This window comes from Scomber scombrus, chromosome 1, assembly GCF_963691925.1.
Source record: "Scomber scombrus chromosome 1, fScoSco1.1, whole genome shotgun sequence".
NCBI lineage: Eukaryota > Metazoa > Chordata > Actinopteri > Scombriformes > Scombridae > Scomber > Scomber scombrus.
In genome coordinates, this window is record NC_084970.1 from 33,198,211 (window position 1) to 33,211,595 (window position 13,385).

General features: G+C 38.2%; 1 protein-coding gene across 1 annotated transcript; it reads left to right on the top strand.

Annotated features, from left to right (window-relative positions):
* The first annotated feature begins 9,028 nt into the window (after positions 1 to 9,028).
* Positions 9,029 to 10,216, top strand: socs4 (suppressor of cytokine signaling 4). The gene has a single exon (XM_062418677.1). The coding sequence runs from the start codon at positions 9,029 to 9,031 to the stop codon at positions 10,214 to 10,216; it is 1,188 nt and encodes a 395-aa protein (XP_062274661.1).
* Positions 10,217 to 13,385: the final 3,169 nt, after the last annotated feature.

Consider the following 13,385-nt stretch of genomic DNA (forward strand, 5'->3'; position numbering starts at 1 on the left):
TATGTTAAACATGAAGGGAGTGTGATGCTAACGAGGTGTAACTAGATTTCTGCTTTCTCGTGCGCTTGTGATTCAGTGACATGCGGTAGTAATAAGAAGTAATTATGTTATCTTGCTGGAGTCTCATCCTCTTCTTCCTCTTAATATTGATTCAGATGCACTGCTGTGATGTCCTGTCGGGGCGTCTTTACATGATGAGCTGATAGAGTGTAAAACAGTGTTGACTCACATCCTGCTGTCTCACCCGAAAAAATGTGAGTGAAACAGCAATAAAAGAGGGGGGATACACAAAATGAACACGAAAAGTGGGGCCAAAGCGCAATGAAATAGATGTGATCATCATTTATTTGTGGCAAAGAAATGTAGAATATAAAATGATACCTATACATTTTTATCTAAGGATACATAGAAACTAATGTCACTGAGAATGAGCAGATAATTAATGTGCAAAACAGTGACATAACTTCTATACGTTTACACAATCCCCCCAAATTCAGCTTAACATATTTATGAAAGCCCATTTCCGCCAGAAAAAAAAAAAAGATAAAACTTAGCTTTGATAATAAAATATCCTCCAAGTTTCGACTTTTTTATCTCATAATTTCGACTTACTTGGAGGATATTCTCATTATCAAAGCTAAGTTTTATTTATTTTATTTTTTCTGGCGGAAATGGGCTTCCATAGATATTTGATCGATATTTAAACTTTTGGATTTCCACTCAAATTTACTGTAAAATCAAGTTTTTGACAAACAGTCAGTCAGTCATCAGCAGCAGTAAAACAGCCCCCATTTTGGATCATGACCACACTGCATCAGTCTGCCACTGCAAGAAAATACATACATATAAGCCGTATGCACTTGTGTAAGTATATCCATGCGTCTGTGTGTGCCTGGCTTGGGTTACACTCGGAGCAGAAACCTCTCTGGATGCACCTTGCTTGCGGGAAGCAGAACGGCTGCAGACATAAATAAATCTCCCCCGAGGAAAGTCGATATAGCAGCTCGCATGTCCACAGCAGATGAATATCTGTCTGCATCTTAATGGCTACGAAACAATGTGTACACAGTATGATACACACAACTATGTGCTGTGTTTAATATGTGTCTTAACACGTGGAAGAAAGACATGAATCCTTGACTTAAAAGTAAAAGCAGCAGTGCCACAGAGGAAGCACTTCATTCCAACAGTCTTGCAAATAAAGTGAAGAAGTTCTGCAGCTGCATCATTTTTGCTAAATGTGCAAATTAAAAGAAAGAAATGATGAGTTTAGCAAGGAAAATATAGAGTAAAAGCATTCATTGTGAAGTTTATTTTTTAGATAAGATGAAGAAAAACAGAAAAAAAGGAAGGAGGCACAGAAGGAATTCATTTAAAAAAAAAGTGAATTAGGAAATAGGAATGGAGAAAAAAGAAAGATAAGAGAAAGGGGAAAGAATGAAAGATAAAATCAAAAGCATCTGTACTGCTGTGAAATTAAAGTCTGACAACATGGGAACACTTAACTAAAGAACCAGTACAGTGATATTTAGTAGTCTGACCTCTGGTGTTGTCACTGCGACAAAAGAGAGACGATTGTCAGCTCTGTTCTCTTAATAAGACTGAAACACTCTCCAGAGTGTGGCGGCACCCTAATACTTTTATTAGTTATAATAATATCCCAGTACACTGTGCACTGTCTCTGGATTAGAGTCTGAGCGGACTGAAGCTAAACAAGAAACAGTTCACTATCAGCGTCACTTAACTCTGAAACAGCCAGATTATGTGCAGAATATGTGCCGACTAATGTGATTATACTAGTGGTTTTATTTTAGCCAGTTCCTATACACACATATTATTTACTATGTAATACCTAACATCCAGATTAATTTAATTTCATGGTTATTACTGTTAGAAAAGCAACTCATGATTATTTTTTATTATATTCTCATTCATGTTTGGTCCATGAAATGTCAGAAAATGGTGAAAAATGTTGATCATAGTTTCCATAAACCCAAGATGATGTTCTCAAATGTCTCATTTTGGCTCGTCCAATAGTCAAAAATCCAAAAATATTCAGTTTACTGTCAAAGAAGACTAAACCAGAAAATATTCACATTTGAGAATTTAGATTTTCTTTCTTGATTGAAGAAAAAAAGACTCAAAATGATGAATTAGTTATCGAATTGGTTGCCAATTAATTTAATAGTTAAATACAGTATCAGCTAATTGTTGCAGCTTTAATTATTGTACAACATTTTACATTGCAAAGAAATCAATTAAGAATAAGATATCAAGAGTAAGGAGTACACTCAGCCATTCATAAAAGGATCATCGAATGCTGTACATAATGTGGAGGAACAGGAAATAACCAGAATAGAAACCAATTATAAGAGAAAGAGAATCAATAGACCCTTTTATTGATTCAGTCATTTTGACTTGTCAAAACAGGAAAAGCAAAGGTGAGATTGATAACTTTAATGTTTTCAATCCCTGGAAAGTAAATGTTAGTTGCAATAAAATGGAAATAAAATGCATCTTTTTGGAAATTTTGGGCAGCTGATACACATTTTTTTATATGCAAATATACAAATATTATCTCTATTTAAATATATATATATATATATATATATATATATATATATATATATATATATATATATATATATATATATATATATATATATATATATATATATAAAATAGTGATTGTGAATGTATTTTTTCCTATAAATGTTCACTCTCTGGCAGCTTCATTAAGGATTAATCAAACATTATGAATGTGAATTGGGTTAGAAACTAATTATGAGTCAGCATATGAACAGTATGTGAGGGTTAAAGTAGCAATAATAACATCAATCACACTATGAAGAAGAAAACTCCACAGAGGGAACTTATGAAGTCGTATATCCACTGTGCTTTGAGGCAAATGTCTAATAGCTCAAGTTGCTGCACAGATTTTAAAAAAAGAAAGAAAAAAGACAGGTGGAATATTTCCTTAAGTGAGATGTAATGAGACCCTGCGGTATCTAAAGTGAGAGGTGCAGCACTGCTGTTGGTTCAGAGGAGTCTTAGATAGAGATCAATGGAAACAACGGAGACCGGTGGAGCCAGAGACTCCCTGCTGATTCAATTTAACATCTCTGTAATTCACATGATCGTATACTGCCTCTAAGCTGACACACACACACACACACACACACACACGCACACACACATGCACGCACGCACACACACACACACACACACACACACACACACACACACACACACACACACACACACACACACACACACACATCATTTGACCATCTGGTACAATTTTTCAAGGACAAATGCATGCATGAAAATAATCAACACGTGTAGATTTACTGTCATTTAGATTAAGTTTAAACTTAAATAACCTCAATTTCACTCCCCAAAAAAGAAGACATTTAAATACATTTAAAAAAACAAGTTCTGCACTTTGGAAAAATTATAAAAAATAATGTAATTTAGAAAAAGTTTAAACTTAAATAGAAATAAAAATCCCTTATTGTATTTATTAAGTTCAATAAATACTGCACTTCCAGATCTAAACCACTAAGATCCTGCAGAAAGTTGAACCTAGAGACCTTTAAAATGTTTATTCTACTCACTTCCAGCCACTTCCTTTTTGTATCCAGTCCATCCAGCTATCTTAACAGTGTAGGAAAGTTATTAAGCACCAAAACATCCTATGAGTAATTATGTATTCCCTTGTTTTCTCCCAGTTTTAAAAGCCTAATGATCTTGTCTCTGCTGACTCTCATTATTGTCCTGAGTGCTGCAAACAGATCAAATATTTACAAAGGATGACAACATGCATTTTATGCCGTTCCTGTTTATAATATTGCAGCAAATTAAAAGATAGATGAAGTTTCTTTGACATTTTCACTTCTTGTTTTTCTTCACCAGCCTCTCACTTTAATATGTTTGATGCCAGCTCTGTTCACGTCTGTTGTTTCCTTTCCTTCCTTCCTTCTTCTAAATTGCTTCCTACACATCTGTTTTTGCAGTGTGGTAGGAGATGGCATTAGAATAAAAAGAACATGCTCGAACTGAGTTATATTAAAAACTTTATGCTAACAACAAGACCAAAGGTTTCACTTTAGAGGACATTCATAAAACGCTGATTGGAAACAAACTATAACTCACACATTTTGCAGTTCTACTCCCCCTGCAATGCACACGTGTGTCAATTATAGCTGTAATAGCCTTCATATAAAAATAAAAGCAGGGTAGATGCTCCGTTCATTCAGGGCTGCATCAATTATTCATGCATGCTCCTGTTGGCTGTGCCGCTCCTGGGATCGATGCCTCTGTAATGTGGACTGATACGAGGCCCTGGTCGAGTCCTGGCTGCAGCAGGTTAATGGGCCGACTGGATTTCACTTGCTGCTGGAGGCACTTCCTGGGCAAACCTCTGCACCAAGCCCCACTTACACAACTTATAAGTGTGCATGTAGGCACAGCAGATATGGGCAGGCATCAAACTATAGACTGTGTATAATGATGGATGTAGTGAGGTGTGACATCATGCATTAGTTTACACTGGAGCTGGTTTGAAGCCTAGTGTTGCATGTTAAGAATTTCCAAGTTCCCAGTCCGAAATTTCATCTAGGAATGCCCTCTAAAGTCGGATTTCTGACTCAGAAAGTTGGAGGAACATCACCAGCTCAAACCCCAAAATTCAATATGGCTGTCCTGTGCACCAACAGTGTAAAAGTTGTAGTAAAATCCTGTTTTTTTTTAAGCACTTTTGTTTTATTTGTGTCTCATTAAATCAGTCGTACACACAGCACTGTCCAACTCAGGATTATTATAGTTAGCGAAATCTAAGAACTACAATGAACAATGCAAAACGGACTAAAACAAAACAAAATTACAGATAAAATCAACTTCATTCTGGATATTAACGCAGAACATTTTACAGTTTTGCTTTTGATTTATCTCCAGGTGATGATTACTGAGCTCTTCTGTGGGTTGAGCATCGTTAACGTTTAAAGAATACAAATAATAAAATGGCTTTGCACAATATGGTACTTTTAATAAAGAATAACTTGGTAAACCATCTTTGGTGTCATGCATTCAGAAATACCTCTAGACCTTTCAATTAGTGGGTGGGAGTGGGTCTAATTGTAAGTAACTGAAGATAGTTTAGTGTTTAGTGTGTTTTTTAGTATTAAGTCTTAAAAAAAAGTATGTTGGGAATCTTTAATGATTTTTATAGATTTTATTTTTATTTTGTCCAATTATCTTATTCTTTATTATACAAATCATGTTTCCTTCCTCTTTTCCACAACCTCTAGAATTGAAATTACTGTAATTTCTATTTTTAATGTTAAACTGTATAATTTTTGCAAATATCAGTATTTTTGGGTAAAAAACAAACATTTATATGAAATCAACTCGTTTATTAACTAACTACCAACACAAATGTCAAAACTTTGCTCAGTAAATGATTATTATTGGTTTGTTGTAGTGTTGTATTGATGTTATTAAATATAGGAAAGTTACAGAATTGCATAAAATTAAACAAGACTACAGCTGTGACTGATTAAAACACAGATTGTTATATATACTGTATATATTTTTACTTTTTGTTTCATTTGGCAAATAACGTTTTCCACTTCAAATCACGTGTTTTCCTCTCGGTGGTTCACCTGACTGTGTGTTTTTATGTGTGTGTGTGTGTGTGTGTGTGTGTGTGTGTGTGTGTGTGTGTGTGTGTGTGTGTGTGTGTGTGTGTTTTCTCTCTCTAATCCATTACTCTGCTCAATCAATTTGTGCTGTCTTTCAAAGGAGAGGTTGAATGTTTCATGGAGTGTGCGGTAAATGGTGAGTTTCTGAGAATCTGTGAATGACATGATGAAAGTGTTGCCTAGTAACGGCCGTCCTGCCTTTCATGTAATCACATTACACAGTTGATTAAGTACAACTAATTATGCAACAGACTAATCCAGGAAGATCGGATATAATTAACAAGTAGGAAAAGGAACTTATTAGAACTTTTGTTTTTAAACTTAATAAAAGTACTGTCCTGTTTTATTTTAGCCCTGTGAGTGAAATTGGGTCTTCTCTCGGTCCAGACGGAAATATCTCAACAACTACTCGATGGATTGCCAAGAAATTTTATGCAGACATTCATGGTACCCTAAGGACGAATCCTACAGACTTTGGTGATCCTTTGACTTTTCTTTCAGTGCCACCATGAGGCTGTTGTTTTTGAATTAATGTGAAATATCTCAACAACTAGTCTATCACATGGATTGCCATTCAATTTGGTACAGAGCAGACACTAAAATAACTTTTGTGATCCCTTCTTTTATCTCAGGTGCTGTCATGATGTCAAAACTTTGATGAGTCTAATACTAACTAATGACATCAGCCTCAGATGTACTTTGTTTCATGCAAATTAGCAAACATTAGCATAGGGGGCATTAGTACGGGTATGGGGTAATAAATTAGGGTTGCAGCGGTTATTATTATCAATTGCTGTTGATTATTGTCTCGATTAATTTATTAACTGTGTGGTCAACAAAAGGTCAGAAAATTTTGAAATATATAAATCATTGTTTTCCAAAGATAAGGGTGATGTACTTTAATGTAGGCTATTCTTTTGTCCCAATTAACATACCTCAACCCAAAGATATTCAGTTTACTGTATAATTAGTTTACTTATGAGAAACCAGAAAATATTCACATCTGAGAAGCTGAAACCAGAGAATTTGGCACATTTTTTCTTAAAAAGAGAAAAATGACTCCAAACAAATAATATAAATCAAAGTAGTTGGCAATTAAGTTGATAGTCAAGTAATACATTAATCTAGACTACATTCAAATGCATTATTCATGAGTTTTGAGATTTAAAAATGACAGAAAAGTAATTTTTATTCACACCACTTTGGTCTGCACTCTCTCTCTCTCTCATCCTAGAACAAAACTTTGTAACAACACATTGAAGAAAGTAAGGTAAGGAGAAAGTTTTAAAGAAACAAGACAATGGCTTTAAGCTGTATCTTATCTGACCCAGTTTTCCTGACGGTGTCGAATCCTCTTGAAACTTTGGACTGTTTAGTTTCAGTTTCTTATGTGTTTTTTTTGCAGTCAGATAAATTGATCTGGTTGTATGCCGTTATCATCCTGCTGGGCTGTGTGATAATGTGAAGAGCATTAAATATTCAGTTAAGAGGAAGTTGAGTGTCACTACATTATCTGAGATGTCAGGCATTTATTGATGACTATCCTTTATCTGTTAGAGCTGAAAGAGCATGCAAACTACAACCACTGGGAGTAATATTATTTGTCTGATAGATGTAGTCTGTTTGTTTCATGAATTATAGATTTTCCAAAATGTCATCGAGAGCCAGCAGCATGCTCCGACACGTACACCGTGTGTATGACATCACCTTGACAGATGAGTCCTTTCAGCAGCACTTGCTGGAAGTTTTAACTGGGAAACTCAAAGATTATTCAATCAATAAGTGAAGCTTTTTTAAAAGCTTTGTTGTCTCCTCCACTGAGGCTGAACTGTTAATTGGACAAAGTCTTCTGAGCGGGTATTGAGTAAGTCCACACAGGCTGCTAGTAAACCAGGGGAATAGTCTGTCTGTAGTTTGGCAGCATCCACAGACAGGCATTTTCTTCCCATGCGATGTGCTCTGATGCTTTGAGTTAAGCTATGGGCCTCTGATTACATTAAAATGACTCAAATCAGCGTTCAGAAATAGAATTACAAGCAGGAATAATTCGCTTTGTGAATGAAAAAGCTCTTTCCTGCTTCCCTGGATATCTCTTATCTTTTTCCTCTTTTTTTTCTTTTGGAGATGGAATTCGTCAATGAGAGAGTAAAGGAGCTGTAAGGGAGAGCAGAGGATGCCTTACTGCCATTAACCTGAGACCACCCTCCTCTTACAACCCCCTCCCTTCCCTCTACCAGCTCGACCCCACTCCACCTCCTCTCATTCATTCAGACCCGGCCCTGGTGGGGAGGAAGCTGCTGCCCCCTCAGGGATTTGGCATCATAATTATATAGGAAGCAGAGCAGTCTGCCGTCTGTTAGAGCTGGAGAGGCTGCAGGCTGGTCACACATGTCCGCTAATGCACAATGAACAACTGGGCATAGCATGGATGTGGAGCTGTCTTTCTGACACTGTTTGGAAGGTAAGATAATCTCTTGTATTAATCTTCAAAGAGTTAATAATAACAGAGAGTGATTACCAGCTTATGCTTTTAAACCTCCTGCTGCTAACAGTCTGTTCAGCATGATTAGAAAACTGCTACAAACTATCGACATCATTATAATAGACTATCAAACTTCACTCTTTATGAAAATAATAAAAGCATTGGAAGCAGCGTAACAAAACTCCAACAAAACCATCTCAGAGTAAAGTATGAAACTCTGTAGCCTAAGTAGATGTTAAACCAATTTCTGTGGTTTAACGGACACTGGTCCATGTTCTTCCGCAGTCTTAATTTGATTTATTGCCACTGGAGATGATCATAAAACAAACAACAACAACAAAATCAGTAGAGTATGCAACAGCCTGTTTGTCTATCAGTATCCAATGATTAGATAAAAGTCATGTGCACATACAGGGTTACCAAAGTTTTGAAGGGGGTCTTTTTGGGGGTAAGAATTAAGACCATAATCACTGAGATAAACAAAAATGTGAATAAAGAATCCAGTGTGCTCATTAAAACTCATTGAAACACTGTTGATTTGATCATTTAGAGCATGTAATGCATGCAGGTTGTTTATTGCACCATAAAACTGGAGAGAAGACAATACTGCAAAAGAGAAAGAGTCTGTCCAGCACCATAACGGATGAGATATTTGGGACTATAGGACTCTATTTGTGGAGAAAAGGGGGACAAAGCCATACTTTTGCTTGTCACAATAGGCTGTATATTAAAAGTTTGGCATACAAAAAGTTTTAATGAATGTGTGAATGGTATGAGATTCTATAATCCGGTCATGACTCTGTCTGTTTTTAAATGTGTCACAGTGAAAGACGAGGAAGCAGCCATGTCAGAGAAGAAGCCACGAGGCTCAGACACTCGTCCCAAATGTGGCATCCGCAGTTGGAGTGCTGACAGTTATATTTGGCGAGGGAAGAAGCGCTCACGAAACTCTCGCAATGGGTCAAGTCCAGGAGGGCTTGAGGCAGAGGGGACGGAGGAGCTGGGTCTGCGTTCAACATCCTGTCCGAGGCGGCGCAGAGAGAGAAAGTGTAGCTGCACCACACTTGGGGACACGTTGACGTCTGCAGACATTGATGCAGTGTGTCGAAAGGCCTTGTCCCGGCGCTCGCTGCGGCAGAAGTTCCAGGATGCTGTGGGGCAGTGTTTACCTCTGCGCTCTCACCATCACCACCATCATCATCACCACCACCCACCGGGCTCCTCTCGTCCCTCCTCTGTGCTCTTCTGGTCCAAACGCAAGATCCACGTCTCAGAGCTCATGCAGGACAAGTGTCCCTTCTCACCCAAGTCTGAACTTGCCCGCTGTTGGCACCTTATAAAAAATCACGTCACCAACCCGAATGCCCTCAAGGACCTGGAAGCTTCCCTCAAACCCAGTGTATCATCGTCTTCCATCTCCCCACCACACACGCCCCTCTCCTGGGAGGACATCTGCTGCTCCCCTGGGCCTGTAAGCACCAGTCTGGAGGATAGGGATACTTCCTGTCCTCATGGGGGAGCAGAGGGCATCTGCAGCCACACGGACTACATCCTGGTTCCTGATCTCCTCCAGATCAACAACAATCCCTGCTACTGGGGGGTGTTGAACCGCTTTGAGGCAGAGGAGCTCCTAGAGGGTCAACCAGAGGGAACCTTTCTGCTCCGAGACTCTGCCCAGGATGAGTTCCTCTTCTCGGTCAGCTTTCGACGCTACAGCCGCTCCCTGCATGCACGCATTGAGCAGAACGGCAAGCGTTTCAGCTTTGATGTGCGCGACCCATGCATGTACCGAGATCCCAGTGTGACAGGCCTGCTGAGACACTACAGCGACCCAGCCACCTGCCTCTTCTTTGAGCCACTTCTGTCTCAGCCGCTACCCAGGACCTTTCCTTTCACCCTCCAGCACCTGTGCAGGGCTTTGATCTGTAGCTGCACCACATACAAGGGCATAGAGAACCTGCCACTGCCGCCTCAGCTCAGGGACTACCTCCAACAGTATCACATCAAGTGTGACGGGGCCTGTGCTGTGTGACAGCCCACAACAGGCTTCATACCATGGGGGGTAAAGCGGGGACAAGCAAAGGCAATTTAACTTGTCAAGGAAGCAAGAACACTGTCATCACTGGTGCAAATTTTTTAAGAAGTGCAGAACTGGAAAACAAACAAATGACTGTTTTGTTAGATCTTTATTGATCTTGATGCATCAGGAGAGAGACCCAGAAAGGATGATCCGCTTCCTCTGCTGCAGGAAATCATGAATGTAATGTCTGTTTCATCATCCTTAAGTACTAAAGGGACACTTTGAAACCTGGATTTAGGCTTTCTGCTTTGCACCTTCTTCACTGTCATTACTGTAGCTAGTGGTTAAGCTCATGGGACAAGAAAGAAACCACTACAGCTGAGTGTGATACGCTGAAAAACAAACACAACCCTAAAATATAAGCTTTAATAACCTAAATGGAACAAGGATTCTCTCAAACCACCATCAAGACATTAAACCTTGACCGCCACAAGGTTTTGAAGGAGCATTTTTATGACTTCAGTACAATCAGAGTTGTCTTGGATGGGTTAGCATCTAGTGGCCAGTAGAGGAACTGCAGCTTACATGATCGTTGCTGTCTGGAAAAGATGAAACTTACTTTCATGCACCTTCATACCATAAAAATGAGTTGCTTCACTTTGGCTTCATCCTGCAAACAACCAATCCTGTGAAAGGTATTGGAACCAAATCAGAGGCATATAAAGGAATCCAGCCATATTTTTATTATGTTAATTCTCCTATAACTTTCCAACTAAAGAAACATTTTGGACTTCTTTAGAAGTCCCAACATCGCCATATGCTGTCGCTCAAAATCTCGTCTAACTAAAAACAAAATTCAAAATTCATCTCTCTCCAGAGACTTTGGGTGAAGATTGAGGTTGTGAACTGTGCCTGATGGATTACTCAACACATGTATCTCTTTGTGGGAAAGTGGAACGAGTCAAACTGAAGACAAGGAGGCTGTGTCTGCTTCTCTTCTTGAACTTTTGTCTGCTTCAACAAAAAAAAAATCAAGAACTTGGTTGGTAATCAATGTGAGTGAGAGAAAGACAGATTTGTTTTACACCAAGACTGAAAAACTGCAAACTTCTTAATACAAATGTCTCTTGTTAAATAAACACGACCTTGACAGGACTGCCTTCTTCTCTACAGCCACAAGATGGCAGCACAACTGCACTGATCTGAGGTTTTTGAAAGCATGATCTGCTTCACTGCTTAACTATTTTTTAAGCTCAAAGCTACTCTATAACTTTGTGTTTTAGCATCATTTCGTGCCTCTTCAGCTTTCAAACCTAGTTATTTAAAACTGTTTACATGGTGAAGTGGAGTGCACTTCACTATGAAACTATAATCACTCTCCTCAAAATATCTGAATCACTGTGATGCCCCCTCTAGGCATATATTGTATTCACCACATTGATAATAAATGCCATTCACACTGCATCTGTATTACGAGTGTTTCTCAGGTTTTTGCCAGATTAATGGTGCAGAACAAGGCATGCTTACACGTGTCTGCTCATGCTGCAACTATGGTAGTTAGACAGGCTAATTGTATGGAAAATGTTGCTTTTGAAGTATTTCTTTGAAAACAATTCACCCTGCTCTCTGTGAAAGGACACCTCTAAATGCCAACACTTCAGCAGAGCAAATGGAGAGATAAGGACATGAAAAAGACTATTTCCCTACCAGTAACAGGGGTGGAATTCAGATTTCCAGTTCATTCATGTGTCATTCAGTGTCTCTACTTTCTCTAAATGGCTGCTTTTAAAAAATCTGCCCTGAGGTGACTTGCTGCATGAATACAAAACAGTGCATGGAATATTCATCATATTCATGCACAAAAGGTGAATTATTTCTCTTTCAGTATATTTATCATATTATTTTTACATGGTTGAGTAATTATTCTGGTCTGTTTTTACACCATTATCTTTCTTCATTTTGCTGCCTCTGCATTTGTGGATATCCTATTTTACTGTCTCTGTTTCGTGCTGTAGGGAAGCCAATTATTTTCACAATTAAATCGATTAGTTGTTTTGTTTGGTCCATAAAAATGGTGAAAAATGTCTATCACAGTTTCCCAAAGACCAAGATGCAACCTCCAATGTAATGTTTTGTCCCTCAAAGATATTTTACTCTCAAATAAGACTAAAGCAACCAAAAAAGATTCACATTTAAAAAGCTGGAATGAGATAATTTAGACTTTTTTCTTTAAAAAAAAAATGAACCACAATCATCACTTGATTATCCAAATAGTTGGCAGTTAATTTAATAGTTGGCAACTAATCGATGAATTGACTAATTGTTGCAGATCTAGTAATTTGAGCTGGTTTGGGCTACAGATTCAGACTATTAGACTAGTCAAGTAGACAGTTGCATGAATGTGAGACTAATTTATTGCTTAAAAAGATTAATATTACACCTAAAAATTAGCCATCCTACCTTCATATTATCCAACATCTCAGACTTGACCTATCATGGCAGTATGGAAGGACACCTGCTGAAACTGAGGAAAACATGACTCAATTTGTGATTTTCTAACAATGTTGGGGGTGATGAAATGAGAGTTTCCAGGGAAAAGGGGCATGAATTTCCACTTTAAAAAAGAGATTTATGTGACAGTTTATGTCACCAGATTTATGGAGTGTACTGCTCAGCCTTTGAATATTATGTGGCTCAAGAGGAGCTTTAAAATTTATAAGGAAATAACCCTGATGATGTCAGTAAAAGGGTTATCTCAGCTTGGTCTTCCAATTTATAAAAGGAAGTTTCCGTTACAAATTGGAGGTATTTAGTTTAAAGAAATGGAAACTGGTCGAGCAAACCTGTTTTACAGACTAAAAGTCAAGATATCTCAGCCTCTGCAGCTTCCACTGTGACCATTTAAAAAATAATCTACCACTAGTGAGTCCTCCTAAGTGCAAGACTAAGTTGCTGGAAGTATTTGAGTACAAGAGCCAAAGTATATCTTTGTATTTGATACTTCTGACTGCGACATGACCTTCTAAACATATAAACACTCATTCAATGGACAGAGTCAGGAGCCACCCCTATCGATTTTACCGAACCACATACATGAAATATTAATGCTGTCTTGTATGATCCGGTTAGTGAGCATCATTTTTCAGCAGCTCAAAGCCAACGTCTGGTGTTACGTTAGATT

Bases quoted from the DNA above. Each gene is read 5' to 3' on its own strand.
- socs4 (XM_062418677.1), top strand. From the start codon at position 9,029: ATGTCAGAGAAGAAGCCACGAGGCTCAGACACTCGTCCCAAATGTGGC.